General features: G+C 42.3%; 2 protein-coding genes across 4 annotated transcripts in view; both read left to right on the forward strand.

Moving 5' to 3' along the window:
* The window catches only part of LOC147632786 (ARM repeat superfamily protein), a 106,000-nt gene extending 83,075 nt beyond the window's left edge, over positions 1 to 22,925 (forward strand). For 2 of the 3 annotated variants that reach the window (XM_086807656.1, XM_086807658.1), the window contains 13 exons: positions 5,322 to 5,411; positions 5,679 to 5,839; positions 5,966 to 6,164; positions 6,256 to 6,438; positions 7,181 to 7,276; positions 7,375 to 7,442; positions 8,260 to 8,662; positions 18,619 to 18,837; positions 18,929 to 19,606; positions 19,684 to 20,096; positions 20,692 to 20,938; positions 21,719 to 21,901; positions 22,009 to 22,592. In XM_086807656.1, coding sequence (XP_086663782.1) covers positions 5,322 to 5,411; positions 5,679 to 5,839; positions 5,966 to 6,164; positions 6,256 to 6,438; positions 7,181 to 7,276; positions 7,375 to 7,442; positions 8,260 to 8,662; positions 18,619 to 18,837; positions 18,929 to 19,606; positions 19,684 to 20,096; positions 20,692 to 20,938; positions 21,719 to 21,901; positions 22,009 to 22,239 — 3,171 coding nt within the window. In that variant the 3' untranslated portion in view covers positions 22,240 to 22,592. Of the gene's footprint in view, positions 1 to 5,321; positions 5,412 to 5,678; positions 5,840 to 5,965; positions 6,165 to 6,255; positions 6,439 to 7,180; positions 7,277 to 7,374; positions 7,443 to 8,259; positions 8,663 to 18,618; positions 18,838 to 18,928; positions 19,607 to 19,683; positions 20,097 to 20,691; positions 20,939 to 21,718; positions 21,902 to 22,008; positions 22,593 to 22,828 lie in introns of those variants that run through there. The other variant, XM_086807657.1, reaches the window with a different exon arrangement.
* On the forward strand, positions 22,844 to 23,698 carry LOC147632787 (uncharacterized). The gene is made up of 2 exons (XM_086807659.1): positions 22,844 to 23,047; positions 23,139 to 23,698. Exons 1-2 carry the CDS (start codon positions 22,844 to 22,846, stop codon positions 23,652 to 23,654), a joined length of 720 nt encoding a protein of 239 aa, XP_086663785.1. The 3' UTR covers positions 23,655 to 23,698.
* The last annotated feature ends 682 nt before the right edge of the window (positions 23,699 to 24,380 follow it).

The raw sequence follows: 24,380 nt of genomic DNA on the forward strand, positions 1-24,380 counted from the left end.
TTTTTGCTATTTTGTCTTGTGCTATTGTCTTTTAAGAGTGTATAATAGAGTGCTAACTGGAGAGGTGAGTCCAGGAAGGGGTGACCCCTGCTTGGGTCTCGTTTCACGTGTCCATGTCTTCCTTTAGATCTTCTTGGAAAGAGATATTCTTCTTCTTTCATGGCTGGGGCCATGAGCTTGTCCGTCAGGTCTTCTTGCTCCATGTGAGCAACATGTTTAAATGTTTTGCTGACAGTTCTTTTGGGCTTTTGATGTTTATCTTGTGTCATTATGCAATGCAAACCCAAATCTATGCGGGAGGTCTTACCTCTTGCCTTATTCTGGATAAGGGCAGTGTCTGATCCCATTTTTACACTGATGCAATGTGCCCAATACATAATGCGTATAGCATTCATTCTTATGCACATTCCCAAATGCAACTCTGGCTGTGAATAATCTTGAATTTGAGTGAGATTTACAGGCATTAACCAAGGGTTAAATGCAAAATGATGATTATCACAAATTTATCAGCACAATTTTATCAGAAATTACATTAAATCAAGGGTAACCAATTTGTACGGAATGGTTGGAGTATCAAACCAACTCCAAATTGCAATCTGAAGTTATAGAGATCTGTATCAGATACCTAATGGTTAATTTGAACCCTCAATTGTACCAAAATACAGTAATTAGCACTGATTAATCATTGATTAGCAAATTAATCCACTGTTTTGTGTGCAAAAAACAGAGTATGCGGGGAGTCCAGATCTGGTGTCTTAGACTTCAAATGAGCTCAAATGCTTTCAAGGCCATCAATAGCAATGAGTCTAGTAGAGGATTAAGTCAATAAACATAAGATTTGATCAAATATTGAATGCTTAATCTCTATTTTACCAAAGTCATCTGCAGATTTGATGAAGAGCTTGGATCTCACTGTAGACTTGATCAAATTGAATTCTGTCTTCACTAGCTTGTAGAGCATGCTTGAAAACCCTTGGAGCTATGAGGAATTGGAGCAATTGCAACTGAGCAAGAAGAAATCTCAAATCCACTTCTGAAAAACGGCGCCTGCAAATCGGGCTGCCACCGACGTTCTGCGCTGATTCACTTCAATTCCTTTGAGAGGAGTGTAGATTGCAAGTCTACATCGGCAACCACTTGTTTGCAATACTGTTTTCATATGCATTGGTTCAGAAATCTGGTCAGAAATGCCCATGACACTATGTACTTGATTCTCCCAAGATCAATATACTCTATTTGAAGGAGGGGTCGGCTGTTTCGGCTCATTGTGTGTCTCTTGTCAATTCAGCAATTTACTTGTTGTATTTGAGCAACTGTCCATCAAATCTTAGTGTATTTAAGTGTATTGATTAGCATTGTGTTCAACCAAGTTACATTGGTATCAAAGCATACGGTTCTCTTCACTTCTATCGTGAGAGACGATCACTGTGAACACTAGCTATCTCTACACTTAGAACATTATGGACAGCCATACAATGAATGTTGGAGATGCTAACACGAGATAGGGACAATGAAATGCATGCTTTGAATGCTTTACAGTAGGGAACATGAATATGTGGGACAGCTGTCCCGTGGCAAAGAGAAGATGTAGGAAGAAGAATCCATAGTCTTGAGGGCTGAACTTACTCATATGCAGGCTCTTCTCCATGCACAAGAAGAAGAATTGAGTCTCTTCCGCCGCGAGGATCCATTGGTACACCGTTTGAAGGCCAAGAAAGCTGAATCTTATATAGATCATGCAGTGGCAATGATTGCTCAAGAACTGCACAAGCAACGGAGGGATGCAACACGTGCATACTTTGCTCGTACCGAGGATGCCTATGCAGAAAAGGCAACCATCCCACATGCATTGGAATCCCCACAGGTGCCCGAATAAGAACTTATGCCTAAAAGGATGAATCTCCATGCTATGGGAGAGGAGCAATCAATGACTTTACGCCATGCACGAATACCTTATGTATCCCGTGAAGGATACAATGTTTATGGTAGTGGTCAAAATGTATGTCAAATGCCATTGCCGGTTGAAAATGTGCATGCACAACACATGCAACATGGGCTGCAGTTTTGTGTTGGTGCCGGTATTCCGCGTATCACTCATGCCACTCATGCCTTTGAGTGTGCTCGTGAGGGAGAACCTTTGGCTGAAAATGTATCGAGGACTTTAGCTATTGTTACCAAGGACTCTTGCCTCTCACTTTCATGGCATACAGACTAGTTGTTACCAAGGAATCTTGCCTCTCACTTAATGAACATAAATGCTACTTCTTTTCTCCTATGTAACTATAAATGTCGTCTTTTGACATCATAGCACCCATTGATTCCCAAACTAACTTTATATAAATTATCTTATTTTTGCTAGTATGTTACCCATCACGTGTTTCCTAAATTATTATTTTGTATTACTGATTTGGTGGTTTCTTATTTTGTACTAAGCTTGCTAAATTAGTAATGATTGGTACAATATCCGGTGTATATGTGTTAATGAAGGTTTGAGAAATTTGATGTCTAGTTTTGCATTACAATTTGCATGTTGTGGATAGTGGAATAAGGAGGTGATGGAAATGGGATGAAATAGTAGGGGACGTACTAGAAAAAAATGTAGCGACTTTATTGAAGAGTTTAAGAACTATCTTCCCATTGATGCTAAATGGGTAGATGAAGAGTTCTTCAGAGATTGCCTGCATGTGCTTCAGACATCCTTGGATGCTTTTGAGTTGCGGATAACTGTTTAGAAGCCGAGGGGGATGTCACCATTTGGCCACCCAATTGGTCCACCCGTGCTTTCTCATCATGTATGTACATTGGACTGGTGTCCATGGCAGTTGCATATGCCGGGGATTGATTCCACTCATGTGATACTGTGGACTCGGTTTTCTGTTGGGACTTGTGCCTCCGTGTACATGCCCGGAAATGCTTGGTGGATTGGTGGTCCATTGGGTTTGGTATCTCGTGTACTTGCTTGGATCACGTCTATTTTGGTATAGTCTCATGAATGGGGATTGTCCATACCAATACTGCATTGCATAGTATCTTTATGTGCTTACTTGCAATTGAAATTGCATGCTGTTTTCATGCTTGCTTGACTAATGTGTAGTTCCGGGTAAGGGGACGCCCACTCGTGAACCGTGCGTGTGAAACTGTCTGCTGACATGGTTATGTGGCATGTGACAGGTGGTAAGTATTGGTCATTAACCTGGCCTTGGGAGCTAACACTAATTTATAAGTGAGTGTGTACACACTTCATTAAGTTTTGGGTGACCAAAACTCACCTATAAATTATGACCAGCCCGGTGTTCACACACACTGATGTCTCGAGGTGGACATAACCCAATGTCCACCGCCCAGACGTTATCCCCTTAGTACAAAGCGAGTAATCAGCCATGTGTCCACTCTAGCTTGCTCCACAAAGCACCTGCCTGCCACCTACACTAGACAATTCACCACCTCACTCCTCCTCTCTCTAGAAATTGGTGTCTCCTTCATGAGGGCTGTTGGGCTGCATTTTCTGTACATTCTCCTTCCCAACTCCATTTCCAAGCTTGCTAAGGTGTTTTTCAAGCTTCCAAGAGTGTTTCCGGATGCTAATCACTCTCCTACACACTCCCAATGACTGAAATTCGACAAAACAGCTCTCTTTATTGCTGTAATTTCTGGTCTTTTTGCTGAAAACCCTAATTTCAGCCCTCCTTTGTCAAGTTGAACCATAGGGAAAGGTTTCCCAAGGTTCCCTTTATCCTCTTGAAGACTTTTGTCTCGAAGAAATGCGACAAATTGAAGATCTCAACACTCCAAGGACTTTCATCGCGAAGACTTCCGCTGTCATCGAATCTACTTGCTATTGGTAAGCTTTTATGCTTAAATATGGGAGCAAGTAGCAGGAGGGAGGAACCGTATTACAAGATCACATACCCTGTGTAGTGTTCTCTTGTCCTACGTGATCTCTTGCAGATTGTTGCTACCATGTGTTGGTGGAACAATAGAGAGCAGATGGTAGGGAACATGGGCACTTGAGAGGGTAGCGTGGATTGCAAGTCTACATCGGCAACCACTTGTTTGCAATACTATATTCATATGCATTGGTATGGAAATCTGGTCAGAAATGCCCATGACACTATGTACTTGATTCTCCCAAGATCAATATACTTTATTTGAGGGAGGGGTCGGCCGTTCCGGCTCATTGTGTGTCTCTTGTCAATTCTGTAATTTGCTTCTTGTATTTGAGCAAGTGTCCATAAAATCTTAGTGTATTTAAGTGTATTGATTAGCATTGTGTTCAACCAAGCTACACTTAGTATCGTTGTACGATTCATGGTCTCATATGCCCTTCGGGTCTTTTGTAGATGTTGATAGATCTTTCTTTCTCCCTTCAGCCACTTTTGTAGACACTTACTGTTTCCAAATGCAGCCTCTTGTGCACCATCTTCTAGCTTCTACTCCAGAAATAATTAGAATTATCTCAAGGCTCTGGCTCTTAACAAGGAGTTGGTGTGGATATTGTAGACTTGTTGGTTCTTTGGAAGATGGTTTCAGTACACTGAAGTCAAGGTTTCTTACGTCTTCTTTTAGCTGCGACATTTTGAGCACCTTAAGTACCTTGACAAGACTTCTCCCATGATAGCATCTTTTTGTTCTTTTCACCAAGAAGGAATCAGTGTACTTGAATGTGCTCCAAGGATTTTGAAACGCCAATGTTGGTCCTCTTGGTAGTACCTTCACAAGGCTTCTCCCATGATAGAACCTTTTTGTTCTCTTCACCAAGAAAGAATCAGTGTACTTGAACGTGCTCTAAAGATTTTGAAACGCCAATGTTGTTCCTCTAGGTGAAATATGTGGTTAATGTCCAGTGTTTAGAAGAAGTCTTGGGGATTCTGCAGAATTTTTAAACAGCTGAGGCTAAATGTTCAATTTGGTTGTATGATTAATCAGGCATGATCATTTAGTATCAACCACATTGAGCAAACCATGGTTTTCTGCTCCTGGCAAAGGGCCCAGTCTGTTCAATCCTCTCTCCATGACAAATACAATTAGACATTTACTTTAGAATAGATTAGTTAAATTGGATAGTTTTATGGAAAGCTAAGCCATTTTTTCAGGCCAATGTTTCAAGTGTAGACTTTATAGCATTAACAACTATTGTTTTAAAAATCAGTGAGCTACTTGCTTTGATGAGGGAGTTTTTGTCTAAGAGCTACTGTCCTGTGCAGTGACCCCAAACGATTTTGTATCTCTTCTTGTGTTGGTAGTTGGTAACTTTCTTTTAAATGAAGTCTGTTTTTTGGCTCTACTCTTTCTGTTGACCAATGAGGTTTTTTTAAATGCAGGATGTCATTTTCAAAAAATTGATCCAGCTCAGTATGTTCAAGCCTGAGCCTGTGCGATCGGCTTCACGCATCTCATTACAGCAGCTGTGTGTATGAGTCCAACCATCTGCGGAGAAGTCACCAATTAAATTTTTCATTTGGTTTCCAGGATATCTTCAGGCTTGTTGGGTCATTGTGTTCACGTAGCATAGGGAATGCCTGCAGAAGTCTTTCTTGTAGCAGGATTGTGTTCGTGACATGCTAGGTTGTAACATTAAGAGTATTCATGTATGTTGTTTATCATGATATAGAATATAGTTTTGTAGTATCACACGTGTGATAGTACTGTCAATAATTCAGTGACTTGCTTGCACACAGATTCATCCCTCAGTTGTGGTGAAGTATATCAATGGGCTTCTTGATAGACTGCATGTCGATGAGGGAGAAAGTATGTTTCTTGACGAGGATGCGATGGACGTAATCAAGTCTTCAACTGCAGTATTGGAGTTTTATATGCTAAAAGATGATATCAGTGACATGTAAGGCCTATTGCTGGTGAATGTGAGTTGATCTTTGTTTTTGATGATAAGGTTATCTCTTGTAAACTAAGAGAAGTAATTGAGTAGTTGGAAAAACATTTAAGGCTACGTTTTATAATGGTGCAGGCTTGAACTGATCCCTTCTTTATTTGGATTACTCCGCAAGCTAACCAAGATAGATGCAGTCAGTAACAGACATGGAGCTGATGCAATAAACCTTGAGAGCACCGAGGAGGCAGAAGGTCTTCATATAAGTTATGTGCAGCAACTTGTCTTGGAAGTGATAGAAAAGATTGCGAATTCTACTCAGGCTGGAGTTGAGAAGGTAATAATCCATGCATTTCGCCCTATGCACCTTGAAGTTAGCGTTTGGTACCACTTTTGGAAATAGTTTGTAACAGGCTATATGATCATAGGATACGATGGACAAGCGGTATGATGTGGACTTCCTTGTGGAGTTCATACATGAAATGACAGATGTGGCCACTCTGAATCAGTCACTGAGTCTATTGACAACACTGGGAAGAGTGTCTCCAAAGCTTGTTCTAAAGCATGTCATTACGGTGTTTTCTGTTCTGGGTGAAACCACTCTGATTCAGGTATGTTGCCTACAACAAGATTTATGCTGGTTTTGCAAACGCTTGTTCGAAGACGTTAGTTAAACCTCAGTGTCTTTGAAGGTTTTCTTTTGGCTGTGGCTAGCAAAAGCTGGAAACGTATCATGAAAGGATCAGGGTTTTTGACTGTATATATTCTACACAAGAAGGGTCGCTCAACCAGCATTAGCGTGCAAATTTTAAACAATTGTTAGCTCATTGGATGCTCTTGGAGGGACTGGCTAGCTCACTACTTAGCCATAGCTCTGTCAGGAGAAGGCCTGAGCTTGATCAACACCAGGCATGACTCCTTACCCAAGCACTCGTGTCTCGTAACCAAATCTACCTTCCCTGTGCTGGGCTTGTGCCAGATTAAGGCCTGATCTGGGTCTTGAATCTTGATTCCCAAGGTCTCCATCCTCTCTGGAATGCTCATTAACGAGCCTTATCCTCACTTATATAGACAGTTGGTGGGAGTGTCCTTCACTTTAAGGTCATTTTACTCATCAATATTGCCAATCTACTTATGGGGACATAGCTATGCTTCTCGAAGAGTTGGGTAGTAGTGTCAATAAAAAGAAATTTAAAGACAGATAATTTATATTTTACCTACATTTCAAAATTGCAGAATCTTAAGAAAACTACTCGGTTCTCTTAGTTGTGTAGCTCGCCACTCGTTCAGTTTGGAGTGTGTATCTTCATCCCTCTTGTAACTGATGAATATATTTTCGGAAGTGTTTTACAGGATGACAGCCACTCTTATCTTGTCACGGAGAAGCTTATATCTGCAGTTGTTCCCAGCTGGCTCCAAAAGATGAAAAACCCCAGGTTGCTTTTACAGGTGACGCTTGAGTGAATTCTCATTTATTTGATATTCAGAAAAAGTTAGGAGTGTTCATGTTATATCTTTCTGAAAACACCGACAATATTGTTCAACAGATATTTGTGAAGGCGTTACCTCAAATTCCAAGTCACCGTAGAACTCCTTTGCTAAAGACAACACTAAGGTTAGTTTGTAGACACCTAAATATGAAGAAATTTAGCTATCTCTAAGGTTGTTTTATCTTGGATTTGTATGTTGATGAATCGCATGTTTTCTGTTCTGTCTATGGTTGGTGTTTAGTACTGATTCTCTATTGTTCCTTATTTACTTTTTGCCCTCTTTTTTAAATGCGTCGTTATAAGTGACACAGCATGCTGTAATAATCAAATTGCAAAGCTATGTGTGAAAGGCTTCCACATTTTCTTGTCAGGCAAAGTGTACTCTATGTATGGGAAATATGTGCCCTTCACGTGCTGCACCCCTCATGTAAGGGGGAGAGGAGGGAGGGAAGAAGAGACACAGAGGGGACTGGGCTTTGCATATGTGTGGGGGCTGCGGACAAGCCTGCTGAAGACTATGCTAAGGATGAGCACTGCCAATTGATTAATACATTCCCAAGCTTTCCATTGAATGTGTGCAGGTGCATGTGTGTATACGTACATACATACATAGTCGTGCGCACACACGCTTGCTCACATACTGAAACTTTTCAACCGAAATGTTGGTGACATTATTTTTGATCTTTACAAAGCAATGTCTTCCCATGCTTGTCCGTAACTCTTTGCATTGCACTATTTGATTTTGATGCCTTGAACTTTGACTCTTTCGTGTTGTGAAGATTTGTTTACCCTGATAGAATGCAGTTTTCATTTTCTTCTTGGATGAATCAGGATGAAATCATGACTTTTTGCTTGAAATTTATTGCTAATTCTCTTAAATTTTAGATGATGGGCAGTAGATTTTATTACTTTGAAGGTTTTTAAAAAAGATTTTCTTGTCAGATTGATGCAGGAATCCACAAGCTTGCACATTCTACTACTGCTGCTTTTGGAAAGCAGTCTATCATCTTCAAGACATGCAAACAAGTCACTGCCAAAAAGGATGAGAAACAGCAAGAGAAAGTCTGTAGATGATTTAGATGTACAAAAATGGTCGGAAGCTTTTAGTACCAGTGTTTGTGAAGAATATGCGCTATCTATTCGCTTGCCTGCACTTTTAAATTTGTTGAAAGCCACACAAGAAGAAGTGTTGGCTGTTGAAAGACAAGGTGAATTTGACAAGGTCGGGCAAGCTGAAAGTGCTTGGGAGGTCCAAGATAAGGTGGTTCAATTCATTTCTACTCAGTTGCGGAAGATTGAACTCTCTCAAGAGTTGCGAAGCAAAGAAAATGAGGCAGTTGTTAGGGTATGAAATAGCTTCCTTCTCTTAGTTCCATTATATTTTTAAAAAGTAAATCAAGTAGTAAATTTCCAAGTTTTGAAATGTAGTGTCTTAAGATTAACGAGAAACACTTCGGACTTTGCCTGCTGAAGATGCACTTAATAACATTATCTTTCTAGGTGTGTGCATATCCCTTGGCTAATCGTCTTGCCTATACTGATGGTTTCATAAGGAATTTTAGGCTTGAGAATACCACATCCAAGTATGTGCAATCCTTATTATACCCCAGTACAAGGCTCTGTATGTAGCCCCCTAGTTTCAAATAGTAGACATGAATGTGTCTTTCTAAGGTCAGTTGCAAAGAAGGGAACAAAGCCTACTGCCCTATAAAAAGGTTAACGGTCTGGGGGATGGAGCAACTCTGTTTGACTCCAGTTGTATTATGTACCAGTTCTGATAGTACATGCTCACTGCCCGTGCTGCTGTGAACGTCTACGAAAGAGCAAAGGGTCGTCTATGAGACCAAAAATTTTACAATGTGTCCATGAAGTGACAAAGTCATGTAAAAAAAAAACATGGAAAAAAACCAGCTAGAGCTGAGATAAGAAACAACAGCCCTGTAAGTGCCTCTGGTACAGTGCTACAATGCTACAATTTGAGAGGGTCCAAGAGGGTTCTCGACATCTGTGATTGTATAGAGGCTCTCCACATCGACTACCTATAAAGGGGCACTTGTGTATATCTGGAGGATCTCTCGGATCTGAAGCTGTTGGGTGGAGCATCTAGTGGGTCTCGGCCGTCCAGCTCGGTGCCCCTGAAAGGGAGACACCTTTTAGGCGGGGTGGCATCTGTGGCACATGTGCTGTCAGAGAGCGCTGCATGGTCAGTCGAGTAGGGGCATCGGGGTCAGGGCTATCTCGTTGTTGTCCACGAGGGCCTCCATCCTGGGTCGGATGGAAGAAACTCGTGATTGTGTGCTGTGAGGTATGTGGGGTCCACCTCTGTGTCTCTTTCCATAGCCGATCTCTGTGGCTGCACAGCTGGATTAGGTTGAGTCCCAAGCATCGCTGGTATGGGAAATCAATGACCCAAGACAGTGACGCAAATCCCTCCCTAAAGAGGCAATGAAACCTCGCTTGTATCTCATAGTACACTGGGCAGTCATCTACAAAGATAGTGCTTCTCTGTCTTGACCTCTAGTGAACATGAATGACAGATCCTGTTCTTTGTGATGGGACTCTCTGCTCGCCCAGTCTTCACCCTTAGGTGATGTGATGAGGCTCTGATCTGGCCAATCACAATCCTCATGGCATGTGACATGTGTCTATAAAGATAGACAGGCTTCTGAATGAAACCATCCTCTGTAAGCCTTATTAGGTGATCCCGGTAAAATTGCATCTTTGTAGGAAGCTGCAGTGGATCCAACCATGTGACAAGGGTCTCGAGTCTGGAGAGGTTTGCTCCGATAAGTCGGTTAATGTGCTGGCAGGTGAGAGGTAATAGTGGTGCATCGAAACTCTAGTGGAATGGGGGCAAGCGATCCATACGAAGCGTGTGTGTGTGTGTGTGTGTGTGTGAGAGAGAGAGAGAGAGAGAGACGTCTACGAAAAACCTCAAGGATTGTTAACCTAGGGTTTCCAAGATCAAAGAAGACAGCTTTGGTGGATGAAATCGCTCACGTGGAGGAGAAAGAAAGAAAGATATATTAAGCGTCTACGAAAGACCCAATGGGCCTATGAGACCAAAGTGATACAATAATGTCCATGGCATATCTCATCATGGAATGGAAAATAAAACAGAAAGAAAACATGAACATAGCTATCTCACTGGGGTGATACAAAAGTGTCCATGGAAACTCATCATGGAATACGAAGAACATAGAAACATGAGAGCAACATCAGCTCCGAGTAGATGGTATACCACTCTCCAAAATAGAAAGAGAGAGACTCAACAGTAGAGAGAGAGAGAGAGAGAGAGAGAGAGAGAGAGAGAGAGAGAGAGAGAGAAGTTTCATGACAAGGGTAATGATTAGATGAATTGATATAAAATGAAGTACAAGCCCATGTATATAATGCCTTTACCAATACCAAACCATTTGACCTTATTTAATGCATGCTTATCCATTTCCTAAGAGGTGGTTCACACACAACTACACACAAACACACTAACAACCTTTTATGGGGCTGTTCACACATGGTTTACACACATACAAGCTCCTACTTATCCCTACAATCCCCCCTTTGGAGTGAAGATGGTGAGACCCGAACACAAAAGAAAGATACTACCTTCTAACCCCATCACATATTGTGTCAGGGTCAACTCAACATGCACACCTCCCGTGTCATGATAGCCCTCCAATCACATAATGCGACTGAGGTAGCTAGGCCTGCACTTTAGTCACCCCCTGGCTCCTAATAGGGATAAATAAGAAAAGGAGCCTTTTATAGCCTCAAGGCTTTACAAACATAGATACAATCAGATTTTCGAGGGACTTCTGGGGGAAGAAAACCCTTATTGACACGCACAAGATCATTTTTCAGATTTTGGGGGACATCCCGGGCAGAGAACCCACGACTCTTACACACACAAAAACATAAATATTTGGAAAGTTTAATAACTCCTGCAGTTGGAATGTCGATGAAGATGCCTTTTGCGGTGCCGGCGCCAAGCAATGGATGCCTGGCCAGTCATTTTAGGCCTGTGAGCCGCGGCAGAAAACCCCTGTGACTCTCAATGTGAAGTATCAAGCTTTAATTGGTCAAATTTTCCCAAAAATCAGAAAAGCCCCAATTTGTATTGATTGAAGAGGCTTTGATGTGGTTAATTGTTCAAATTTATTGAAAGCCCCAATTTTTATGGGTGTTGTAGACCTTAATTAGGCTAGTTTGCCCTTATTAATGAAAAACCCCAAATTGATTTTGATGCAACAGCTTCAATTTAACTGATTTTGACGTAATTTATGTGAAAAGCCCCAATTTGTTTTCATAAATTAGAACTCCCCAATTTTGAATGCTACTCTGCAGGTACAGTCGTGATGATGGTGATGCTATCGATGCACTGGAGCTGCAGGCGAGAATCGACGGCAAAAGGTTGCCCAACCGCGGAGACGTGTGTGCACGTGCAGAACACAAAACTGAGGGGGGCGACAGGAAGCTGCGGCAGCATGCCAGCCAATGGGCGACGACCGGAGGTTGCCCACCCAAGCAAATGTGCCTGCATTAGTCGATGTAGGCTGCTGTCAAGGGTGAGTTCAGCATGCAAAATGGCTGGAGAGGCTTCAAAGGCAAGGTCGGGTGCTCCAAGAGGGGCAAAGTGGGTGACATGGCAAACGTCGGCAGCTGCTGGTACAGGCGGCGAGGACAGGTCGAGACACCCACGAGGCAGCAAGTGGCGACTCCTGTGCAACAGGTGGAGGTGCTGCCCGGCTGAGGCGCGAAGGCAGCTGCAAGTGGACGTAGGCTTTGATAAGGCTAAAAGCCTACAACTTCTGGTGTTGATGAGGCGGCCAGAACATAGTAGCAGGGGAACGCCGTTTCCACCCATTGGGAATGGTGGAACGCATTCCCCCAAGGCTAAGATGCCTAAACCGGGTGGAACGTGCATGGGGGAACGAATTGGAAGGGGAACGTGGGGGAATGTGGGGGAATGGTTACATGGAATGTTTGGCTACCGTTCCCCCTTTGGGGAATGTTTTTTATGTTTGGCCAAGAAAGAAAAGAAAAAAAGTGTACCTGCTAGCGCAAGCCGCCTGCAGATATCCTTGAAAGGTGTACCCTGTTGCCGCCTGCCCGCGTACTTCCTAGGTCCGTGCGGCGTGCGTGCTTGACAGCTCTGAGTCACGAGTGGGCTCCTCTCTCGAGTCTCTTCACACTTCGACTCCTACTTTCCAAGGCAAGGCAGCAAGGCTACTCACTTTTCCTTGTCTCTTTCTCTCTTGTTCCTCCTTACTGTTCCCCCACGTTCCCGTTCCCCTTGTGGCCCCTTCTCATCCCCTGATGCGGCTTTTGTTCCGTTCCCGTTAACATTCCCGTTTTGTTGCTACTATGGGCCAGAAGGTGGCTGTTGCAGCAGCATTGGGAGCAAAAGCGACAGTAGCGCTGTTGCTGCAGCTGTGAACAGTGGAGAAAGCGATGGAGCCAACAATGAAGGCGACGAACAGCAGCTGGCGGAAATAGAAAATGTAGAAAATCCAATTTCTTAAGGGAAAAAGAAGAGGAATCCTAATAGTTAGTGATGATACCAATTGTTAACCTAGGGCTTCCAGGATCAAAGAAGACAGCTACGGTGGATGAAATTGCTCCATGGTGGGTGTAGTGCAGAGAGACGTGGAAATGATTAGATTAATTGATATAAAACGAAGAACAAGCCTATGTATATAAAGGCCTTTTCCGATACCAAACCATTTGACCTTATTTAATGCATGCTTAACTACACACAAACACACTAACAGCCTTTTATGGGGCTGTTCACACATGGTTTACACACATACAAGCTTGGACTTGTCCCAACAACGATCTGTGAGACCAAAAACTTGTTTTATGAGAAGAAAGAGAGGAAGATCTATTAACGTCTACAAAAGACCCAATGGGCCTATGAGATCAAAGTGATACAATAATGTCCATGACATATCTCATTATGGAATGGAAAAATAGAAACAAAACAAAATTGGATCTATTGGATGGGGCATGTTCATTGGGGTGGACAGATACAAAGGGTGGAAAAGAGGTGAATTTGCTCGTTGTGATTGGGAACTTCATTGTGCTGGGATTTACTCTCTTACGAGGAGCAATGTGATTTTGTTTTGAGTAATGTTTGGGATTTCTTCTTTTGTTATTTGGGTAGTTGTTCATGGGTCCTTTGATTGGAATGATGAGATGTTAGTGCTCTTCAGAGCTTCTTGTGTAGGACTTAGCTGTGGTAACAGTACTCAGAGACTGTTTAGCCATTTATGGCTATGCTCCGTACCAGTGAGTAGCTACGGGCACAATGTTTGTTTGGGTATTGACATAGTTTGTCATTTTTTGAGTGTTAAGCACTTTTGGTAGTCCCAGGATTGAAGGAGGTCTTAGGAAATGTTGTATTGGCAGATTGATGTGGGGGTCTAACTTGAAAGTGGCCGACATTCAGTAGGAGTTTGGTTGTCTCAAGAGAAGGTCTCGGAAGGAATTGATCACTCTAACCTTGATTCATGGGTCTAAATGAGGTTTTGTATGGGGTATATCTTGGTGGTATGGGATGCTAGGACATGCTACATATAGGATTTCTGGATGCATCCATATTTGTGTTTGGGTGGTAGTTGACCGAAGGTGAGACGTGTTGATCTTTAAATCAATTACATGGAAGAGAGAAAATGGATTTGGGATTGCGGATGATTGGAGTGCTGTTGCGGATTGATTGCATGTATGATTGGATCTAGGATTAGGGTGGTGAAACTCTATGTTTCGGCACTGGTATGGTAAAGCTGTTATGTTTTGCCTCTTCGGAGTGTGTTGGGAAACCATTTGGGTTACCAATCGATCTTGAGGTGCGTGCATATATTATGCAGAGATCCATACTAAGAGAGTGCATCAGTGATGGTCTTTCAGTGGATTTCATGGATAGATTTATTCTTCTGTGAAGGGTTAGTTTGTGTGCCGAGCATAGCTATCAATTTAAATATTCGGGGTATGCAGACGAGTGAGTGATGGATTTGTAAAACGTATATGGGGCATATCTTGGTGGTATGGGATGCTAGGGTCTACTTCATCTGCGGTTTTCGGGTTTTCAATGAGGTAGATGTTTTAATGTCGGATGTGATCTAGAACTCGTGATTGTTGGATGGTAAAACTAATGTTTTATTTACCTTTGTTCATGAGGTATGAGCTCTGTCCTCTAATGTGGCAAATATCCAGTTATTGGATTTGGTATCTGGGATTGTGTGGTAGAGTGTTGGTGGAGGGTTGAGTTCTTGCTCATGATGATTTTCCTCGGTTTGTTAGGCAAGAGACAGGATATATCATATTTTGGTGGAATGTTCGGCACCAAGAGACCATATGATTTGGTCAAATTTGCCTAAGATGATGCTGAACATAGGACTCCTGGCGACAACTAGGTTATGTTTAGTGTGGGTTTCGATAGCCCAGGTTTCCCCGAGACTTTAGAACTTGAAGGTATATAACTCTAGGAGCAGTTAACCCTAGAAAACGGCGGATGGTTTGTAGTCATTGCATGGATTTGCACTGACGGATATTAACTTGCACTATTGGGTTTTTATCGGTGGTGTTTTGGTTTGAACATGGTGTCGATGACTTATATCAGTGGTGTTTTGGATTGAACACAGTCCTGATAAGAGCATTCTCTAAGGCTCTACTTATGATGAGAGTGGAGAGATACTTGATAGTTATACGATTCTCCGATAGGGAAGTATTTGTTTCATCCTTGGTCTATAGAGCTAACAGGAGGGTGCATCAAGTTTTGGAGGATATGCTCTATGTATACATCTCTAGGTGACCATTTGTTTGGGAGAGGTACATCCCTATGGTCGGTTTTGTATATGTTGTACTAGCATTCGAATACTGATTATAGTTTGAGTATGGTGGTGTCTATGAGTACCACCATTCAGATACTGATTATGGTCTGAGTATGTTAGAGTATATTGTACTAGCATTCGGATACAGGCAGGCGAAAATGGCCAAGCCTGGGCTGACTTTACAGGCTGATATGTAGCAGTTGAGGGATTAGGTGTCACTCTTACAGAGGGCAATTCATAGATCAGCCCCTATGCCAAGTACGGTTGTAGTTGCGCCATCTTTCAGGCCTCTTTCACACTTGATGCTTTTGTGGGCAAGAAGAAAGAGATGACATAGGAGGTTGTAGACTCTTGGCTGAATCGGTGGAATCTGCACTTTGAGTTTCGCCCTTTTCAAGACGCCCAGAAGATTCAAATGGTGAGGGGTCTCTTAAAGGGAAAGGCTCTTACTTGGTGGAGAGAACTTAGAGATAAACCTACTATTTGGGCAAATTTTGAGGCAGAGTTTCGCAAGACGAGTTTCTCCATATTGAGGATGAGTTTGATGTTGTGTCCAAGTTTGTAGACTTGGATATGCGCAGCATGTCATTTGATGGGTATTTGTAGAGATTTAGGGAATTGCAGTCTTGTGCAGGGAACATGGATGCTACTATATGCAGATTTTTTATCTGTGGTCTTGCTTGAGATCATAAACTCCAAGTGAGAAATAACCATTGTAGGATGCTTGAGGATGCCCTCAAGTATGCTAGAATTTATGAGGAGACTATGGCTAGCCAGAAACGGGCCTTTCAGAAATCTCACACTCCATGCAATTCCGAGCAAGGTTTCCACCGTAAATGTAAGTTTAGGTTTGGGAAGGCTTCATAGAATAAAATCAACCCTAGGCTTTGGGTTTCCTTTTGGGCTCAAGAATGCTCCTGCTACGTTTCAACAGACGATGAATGATCTCTTTCGAGATTATTCAAGGAAATTCGTTGTGGTGTTCTTAGATGAGATTTTAGTTTATAGTTGTACCCTCCGGGATTATCTTGAGCATCTCAGGGTAGTCTTTGGGATTTTGAGACGAGCACGATTGTATACTAAACTTTTGAAGTGTGAGTTTTTTTTAAAGGAGCTCACATACCTAGGTCATCGAATTTCTTGGGATGGTATGAGCATTGATCTTGAGCAGATCCAAAAGGTGTTGGATTGGTCAATTCGTTGGACAGTGAGACAACTTTAAGCATTCTTGGGATTCATCGTCTTTCTGAAAGGATCATTTGAATCTTGACTATTTCTTTTATGTACCTTGTCAGAAGACAGGGATGTAAGTCCAATAGTCCTATTACTTGGAATGAGAGGCTCGACGAGGGTTTCTAGACTCTCCAGCTTAAGGTGAAAGAGGAAGGTATTTTAGCCTTACAAGGTCCCAGCCAACCACTTGTGATTATGCAGTTGAGACTGATGCCAGTGATTATGCGATTGGGGTTGTCTTATTCCAAGGGGGACGACCTGTGGCTTTTGAAAGCAAGAAGCTTGGTATACTCGGGAAAAAGAGTTGTATGCGGTGACAGACCCATTGAAAATTTGGAGACATTATTTATATGGGTCCAAATTTGTTGTCTTGATCGACCATGAGTTGATCAAGTATATTTGTGATACCTTGAGTTGAGAGGGAGGAAGGCACGGTGGGTAGAGCTTATGCAGGACTTTGATATGGAGATTCAATATAGGAATGGTAGTTTGAACAGGGTTGCAGATGCTTTGAGTCGGATTGTAGAGGTGAATCTTTTGAGTTTTTTCAAGACTAGTGTTGACTTGTATGATTCCTTGAGAGGGCTATGTCGGACTGATGGGCATTTTAGTCGGTATGGTAGGAGGTTCAGGCAGGGAGCTCCATTGTTTCAGAGGGGTCGTACAATCTGGTAGGGTGGCTAGTAGTTAGTATTTGATCCGGAACGGATTATTGTTCCGGGATCATAGAGTCTGTGCCGCGGATTGTGCCAAGATTAGGAGGAAGATTATTCAAGAATGTCGTGACTCTCCTATAGCAAGATCGAACCCCTCTGAAAAGGGGTTCTCTGAGAGAGAGAGAGAGAGAGAGAGAGAGAGAGAGAGAGATTTAATGTCTACTAAAGATGCAATGGGCCTATGAGACCAAACTGATACAATAATGTCCATAGCAAATCACATTAGGGAACGGAAAATAAAATAGAAACAAAACAAAACTATCTCATTGGAGTGATACAAAACTGTCCATGGAAATCGCATCATGGCATGAAACATGAGAGGAGCATCAACCCTCAATAGATGGTATACAACTCTCCAAAATATTAAGCATGGGGCTAATGAGTATGGCTCCCTCAGCTACGTCACGTGGGAAGGTAGCTTGATGGTGATGGAGCATGTCCTAGATTTGGAGTTGATGATGGGATCATGGCCGATGTTCAGGTGGTTGGGGGCATCGGGCATGCTGGAATGCGGAGGCCGGTCTGAGGTAACTCCTTTCGGGCAAGGTGGGTCCGAAGCAGCCCGAGGTGTGTCCACGGGATCCATTGTATGGGTGTCCTCTTGTTGGGTCTGGAAGAGGCTGGTGATGGTTGGCTGGCGAGGGAGGGGTCGGGGTGCTTGGGGCTGAAGCTCTCTCAAGAAAGTGTCCGTGTGTCTGCGGAGTCTCACCTTGTAAGGAGTCATCAACTCCTTCAAAGTCATCAACTCCTTCGAAGAGGAAGAAAAGACGTACAAATCAAAGCCAAGAGGAGGAGACAACTCCTCCTACACCAAAAAGAACTTGAAAGGTAAAAGATAATCTATGGTGGAAATAAAGTTTGTTATGCTAAAAACCCTTGTAAGCATTGTGGTAAAAATAACCACAATGAGAAAAACTGCCTTCACAAGAAAGCACAAGCCAATATCTCAAAGGAAGAAGCATAAACTTGCAAAGAAGATGCAAACTTTGTAGAGTATGAAGACGCATGGGCTTTTTAAAGGTCTACTATAAAGATGGTTTGACTACCATCTACTCTATCCCAAGGACAAAACCAGACAACTTCTAAGTGATTTTTCAAATGAAGTATGTACTAGGATAACGCTTGAGAGAGAGTGTTGGAGAACAAGCCTTATTATTAAATGTTGAGGGGGAGTGTTGGAGAAAAAGCATAAAGGCACATGCACACACTCTTGTCAAAAGAGGAGATAAAACCATAAAGTAACCACAAGGAAAAGTCAAAAGAATATGCCATAATGTTTCTATTCAAGCTACCATATTCCCTATGTCAGCATTGATAAATAACAAAATGGTCTATGAGACCAAAAAAAATTACAATATATGCAGCATCTTACTAAATTATGGGAAAAACATAAAAAATGAACTAGAACTGATATAGTGATATAATCTGATGGGATTAATGTCGGCTCTCGGCATCAGTAGAGAGAGAGAGAGAGAGAGAGATAGAGAGAGAGGTTTTAATACAACCTCATTTTTACGTTTCAGGACACGTTTGTAAATATGTTGGAAGAGGTACTTTCGCTTTTGCAGAAAATCAGCATTGCGTCCCTTGATAAAAAAATGTTAATCCGTAGTGATAAAAGATCCCTCCAGGAAAGAGCAGGCCACCTGCTTGAATGCATCACAAATCTAATGTCACCAAGCTCATTTGCAGAAGGCATAGTTCACCTGCTTAGATCTGGCAATAAGGACATGAAAATAAGGGTAAGTTGAGCCTTAAACCCTTGACTTTATTTTATACCTTGCTCATTACAAGTAGCCAATATGGGATTCTTTTCCACTGCTGTGAATGCAGGCACTTCGACTTATAACGGCAAAGATGAAATTGAGGGAACTTCAATATGAGACCTTAAAGGGGAAGAAAAATGTTAATACTGAAGCTAAAGATAAAGAGGCATTCTCCAAGGACACTTTAAGTGCTTATGAAAGATTAGTTGAAGGTGTTGGAGTATTGCTTGTTCAGTGGCAAGAAGCAGACTCATTAGACATGTTTTTGGCAGCAGTTTCAGCATTATACAGCTGTAGTCAAAGGCTCGCTAAGAGTATACCTTCAGTTTTTGTATCAAACGTGCATGTATTGATTGAAAACGCTCAGCAGAGCACTCCTTCTGCACCTGCATCGTTACAATGCATTGCTTCAATAATTTCTGAAGCTGGCCTGAATTCATTGCCCGTGTTGAACGAACTCATTATGGGAGTTATGGCCACAGCCAAGCAGTGTTCCTTGTTTTCACACACAGATGAAGCCAAGAAAAGGGCTCAATCAACAGAGTCAACCAAGGAAGCAGACTTGCATCTGGCAATCCTTAGTGTTTTAGAAGCCGTGGTGCAAAGATTGGGAAGCTTTTTGAGCCCTTATCTTGATGAAATTCTGAATTTGTTGGTGCTAGAGCCGTGTTTCTTATCCAGTACCTTTAAGAACCTGGATAAGAAAGCAGAATCAGTGCGGCAACTTCTTCCCAAAATGATTCCGGTAAGACGGACGCAATTCAATGTTTGTCGATTGGTTGTGAGTATACCAGAGACTTATCTGATCTGTGTTTTCTTTAGGTACGCCTTCTTCTTGATCCACTTATAAGTGTGTACGATCGGTCTCTTCAGAGAGGAGATACCTCCATACTTGCCTGCATTGAGACGCTTTCTCTGGTGGTCACCTCATTCGATAGGCCTTCTGTGGTAACACATTATAAGAGAGTTTTTGAGCTATGCTTGGGTGCCTTTGACCTTCGAAGGAGACCTCCAAACTCTCTCACTTCTGTTGCAGTGGTAGAGACAAGTATTATCTCTTTGTTTACTGGACTTGTGTTAAAGCTCAGCGAGAACACTTTCAAGCCTCTATTTGTAAAAGTACTGGAGTGGGCAGACTTGGAACTAACTGATGATGAAGGTGATGGAAACAAAAAGAATGTTCATCGTAATATTGTCTTCTTCAAGGTGGTCAATCAGCTAGCTGATAAACTAAGGTAATATTGTGACTTCTGCTTTGTTAAATGGTGGCAGACATATCACAACTTGCAGAGGGCCTAGTGGTTAGTGCATAACTTTCTATTGGCCCAAGTCTGGGTTTGGAAATCCTGCTGGGTTCCATTGCTGAATCTTTGGGGTGTCCGTGCATGACCTTGCTGTACAGGCCAGACGAAAAAGGTGCAATTGTCTGCTAGTTGTAGCTCCTCTCAGTGAGCATGGGCACAGATCGTTTGAAGATATAGTCTTGGTAGACAGACTAGTCTGCAAATTGTTTTCAGCCTTCTTACCTTTTGACCCTTTTCATTGGATGTGCCTGAAGCCACTAAGTCACACAATTTTTGCATAGCTGCCAGGCTTTGTTTTACTGAACTTGCTCTATTTTTTTTTTCCCGACTAGCCATAGGCCCAAGATCCTCCCATAGTTACCATTGTTCACTGCCCGTAGGCATCTGCCTGTCCGTTGTTGCATTTTTATCCGCCCTTAGGCGATGCCGCCAAGGAAGCATCATAACCCAGGACCTCGTGGTCCTAGTCAAACATCTTTAGCACTTGAGCTATCACCTCATTGGCTGCATTTTCTCTATTTTGCAGGTCTGTCTTTGTGCCCTACTTTCAGTACTTGCTCAAGGGATGTGTGCAACAGTTAACAGATGGCCAAGACAGAGAGACTATGAAACCTAGAAAGAAATCAAAGGTCTCAGCAGAAATAATGCAAAGAAAACCAAAATGTGTTGGTCTAACAAGTGCTGACTGGCACCTTCGCTATCTTATCATTTCTGCTCTTCACAAATGCTTCCTATATGACAATGTCGGCTTTCTTGATGCACAGAAGTTTCAGGTAAGGTTCCTTTTTTTAATCCTTCTATTAGTTAGAGCGAAATTCGCCAAGAGGCACAATACAACCCTGTCCATGACAGTAAGAAAACTGAAAAAATGAAGGGGGGGCTCCCTCCATGGCTGGCTGCTTTTGGAGGGACGCTACATCATAGAGGGGGTAGGAGGGGGGGAAGCCAAATAGGTGGCTGCCAGATGACCGTGCCCTTCTTCCTAATCAAGAAGGGTCCGGTATGAGCTGCAGAAGAAAGCTGCCCGCTGTCACTACATACACAGTGAGCCCCCCTGCCATTTGGACATCGTCCGTCTTGTGCTGCTGGTTCATCCCGACACTTTTAGAGATCCAGTTGGGGACATAGCCACCTGCTGCCACCAATCCAGGTTGATGAAGTAGAACCTATGGCAGAGAAGTGTCAGTGGTGAAGACGTTGATTTTGGAAGAATTCTAGCAGACAGAGAAGAAGCACTAGAGGGTGTGGATGTGATTAACCCATATAGCTGGCAGCATCTCTTCAGGGGGAATGGACTCGCCTGCAATCGTCTCACCACACCGTGCTTGCAAAATGTGCCAGGGGGATAGGCATGTGTCAGGCTCCGTGTAAAAAGTTGGACAGGGGGGGCCATGGCCACTCTTTCCAAAAAGATGCAGATGTGCCAGAGCATGAGAGCTAGGCCTCCTCCATCAACCTCATAGAAGAGTGCTGGGTAGCTGGCCAGGCACATATTTATTGATGATCTTTATTTCTTATCTACAACTGACACTGGTTATTCATTGAATGTACAGATGATGTTGGGGCCACTCGTTGAGCAAATCACTGTGGAGAAGCCCTCTTCAGAGAAGGCTGCATCTAACACCACTGAATGGGTTCCTAGCAGTCAGGATATGGATGATGTTTTAGTAGCGTGCTTGGGTCAGATGGCCATTACAGCAGGCACAGATTTATTGTGGAAGCCATTAAATCATGAGGTACTACCATGAACTTGTTAGTTTTGAAGGCTGGTTTAAAAGTTGAATCTTGGTGGAAAAAGGGTTCTGTCGCATCTTAATTTTCATCCTTGGTGCTCTTTTTGCAGGTATTGCTGTGTACTCGAAGTGAGGTTGTCCGTGTTAGAATTTTAAGCTTGGATATTGTAAAGTTTCTGGTCGAACATTTGAAGGAGGATTACCTAGCACTTCTGCCAGAAACTATTCCTTTCCTTGCGGAGCTTCTAGAAGACCATGAGCTCACAGTAGTTGCTAAAAGCCAGGAAATTATCAAGCTTTTGGAAGAGTTAAGCGGTGAAAGTCTCTCTCAATACCTCTAGCAGGTTGGTACTGCTTCAGGTGGCTGCAGGTGTTTCTGGCAAAGCTTTGCATTGGTCCCTCCAGCCTCCTGAGACTGCATTGCTTTCTTAAAGGAACACAAGGATGTACAGCGAGTGTGTAATTGTGCTTGTCATTTGTGGTGTTTTTCCATGCCTGCTTTCAGTTGGGGTGAGCTAGCCCTTGTGTGTCAAATGTGTCTGAGTAATCAGGTGGTGATTCAATTTAATTAATAGAGATAGCCCATTGAGGACTCAGAAAAATGTTTGACTTCAGAAACCCTACCATTTTGAGAAACCCATTTGTGTAACTTGAAAAATTGCCAAATTTTGAATAAACGATAGTTAGCCTTTTATACTTTGAATTATGAAACATGATCCAAAACATTCCACTATGATGGGAAACCCATGGCAAAGCCATAGTCCATTTGTGTCACTTGGAAAAACGCCAAAATTTGGAAAAAATACCAGGTAGCTTTTTACACTTTGAATGAGTAGGAATTATGATGTTTTCGTTTTGAAAAATGAAAGATAGAGAGAGAGAGAGAGATAGAGAGAGAGGTTTTAATACAACCTCATTTTTACGTTTCAGGACACGTTTGTAAATATGTTGGAAGAGGTACTTTCGCTTTTGCAGAAAATCAGCATTGCGTCCCTTGATAAAAAAATGTTAATCCGTAGTGATAAAAGATCCCTCCAGGAAAGAGCAGGCCACCTGCTTGAATGCATCACAAATCTAATGTCACCAAGCTCATTTGCAGAAGGCATAGTTCACCTGCTTAGATCTGGCAATAAGGACATGAAAATAAGGGTAAGTTGAGCCTTAAACCCTTGACTTTATTTTATACCTTGCTCATTACAAGTAGCCAATATGGGATTCTTTTCCACTGCTGTGAATGCAGGCACTTCGACTTATAACGGCAAAGATGAAATTGAGGGAACTTCAATATGAGACCTTAAAGGGGAAGAAAAATGTTAATACTGAAGCTAAAGATAAAGAGGCATTCTCCAAGGACACTTTAAGTGCTTATGAAAGATTAGTTGAAGGTGTTGGAGTATTGCTTGTTCAGTGGCAAGAAGCAGACTCATTAGACATGTTTTTGGCAGCAGTTTCAGCATTATACAGCTGTAGTCAAAGGCTCACTAAGAGTATACCTTCAGTTTTTGTATCAAACGTGCATGTATTGATTGAAAACGCTCAGCAGAGCACTCCTTCTGCACCTGCATCATTACAATGCATTACACAACTCCTCTGTGGAAGGGGGAAGGTTGGACTCCATGTCTCCGAACAAAAACGGTCGTATTGCCTTATCTTCCAGATTATTCTCCCCACCTTTATTTTTCTTAACTTTCGTTCAAGAATTAGAGCAATGTTTATACTCTTTTGGAGTCCTCTGATAGGGGCATACAACGAGTGAAAAAAGAAATTGTATTAATTAGTTGCGGGGAACTTGCAATAAAGTAACCGCAAAACCTTTGAATTAACAAGTTATTTTCAACATTTTTTATAATTTGCGTTTTGATTTCCAACGGTTGCGGTTTGCGGCGGTCGTGATCTCTTCATTATTGCTCACGATGGGGCTGCTAGAGAGTTTGTGGGTGTGATTGGCGGCTGTAAGCGAGATCTTTTTAAACGATTTGCTGATGTTGCTGTTGGCGTGGGCGAGATCTGCTGATGACGAATAGGGCATTTAGTTGCATTTGCTACCTAAGTACTTAGCCATTCAAAGATGGCTTTGACTTTAATCAAACCAATTTGTATGGGAAGAGAAAAATGAAAGATAAATTTGTATGGTTGTAAATAAGTTATAGATTAAAAGGATGTTGAAGAGAGTAGGGGAGAGAGAGAGAGAGAGAGAGAGAGTCAAGAGTCAGATTTCGAAATAGCCCATGAGACCTAGTACACATTACATGGACTTTCAAGGTATGTGTTTGGGCATTCACAAGAAAAATCTTCGAATGCTCACTTTGGTTAACCATATAGGCTTTTTGTTTTGATAGAGAGATATCTGATGAGAGAGGGCGAGAGATGTTTAATGAAGTTTCCGTTGTGTTTGCTGACATTTCACTGGGTAGAGTTTGTTGTTTTAGCTTGCAAGTGGTTTTTAAAAGCTTTGACCTTAGTCTCCTCCCAAAAGATTCCG

Source organism: Cibotium barometz, chromosome 13, assembly GCF_041138505.1.
Source record: "Cibotium barometz isolate CiBa-2024 chromosome 13, ASM4113850v1, whole genome shotgun sequence".
In the NCBI taxonomy this organism is placed as follows: Eukaryota; Viridiplantae; Streptophyta; class Polypodiopsida; order Cyatheales; family Cibotiaceae; genus Cibotium; species Cibotium barometz.

Coding starts and splice junctions, on each gene's coding strand:
- LOC147632787 (XM_086807659.1), top strand. CDS start 22,844: ATGTTGGAAGAGGTACTTTCGCTTTTGCAGAAAATCAGCATTGCGTCC. Junction 23,048..23,138: donor ATAAGGACATGAAAATAAGG/GTAAGTTGAGCC, acceptor CTGTGAATGCAG/GCACTTCGACTTATAACGGC.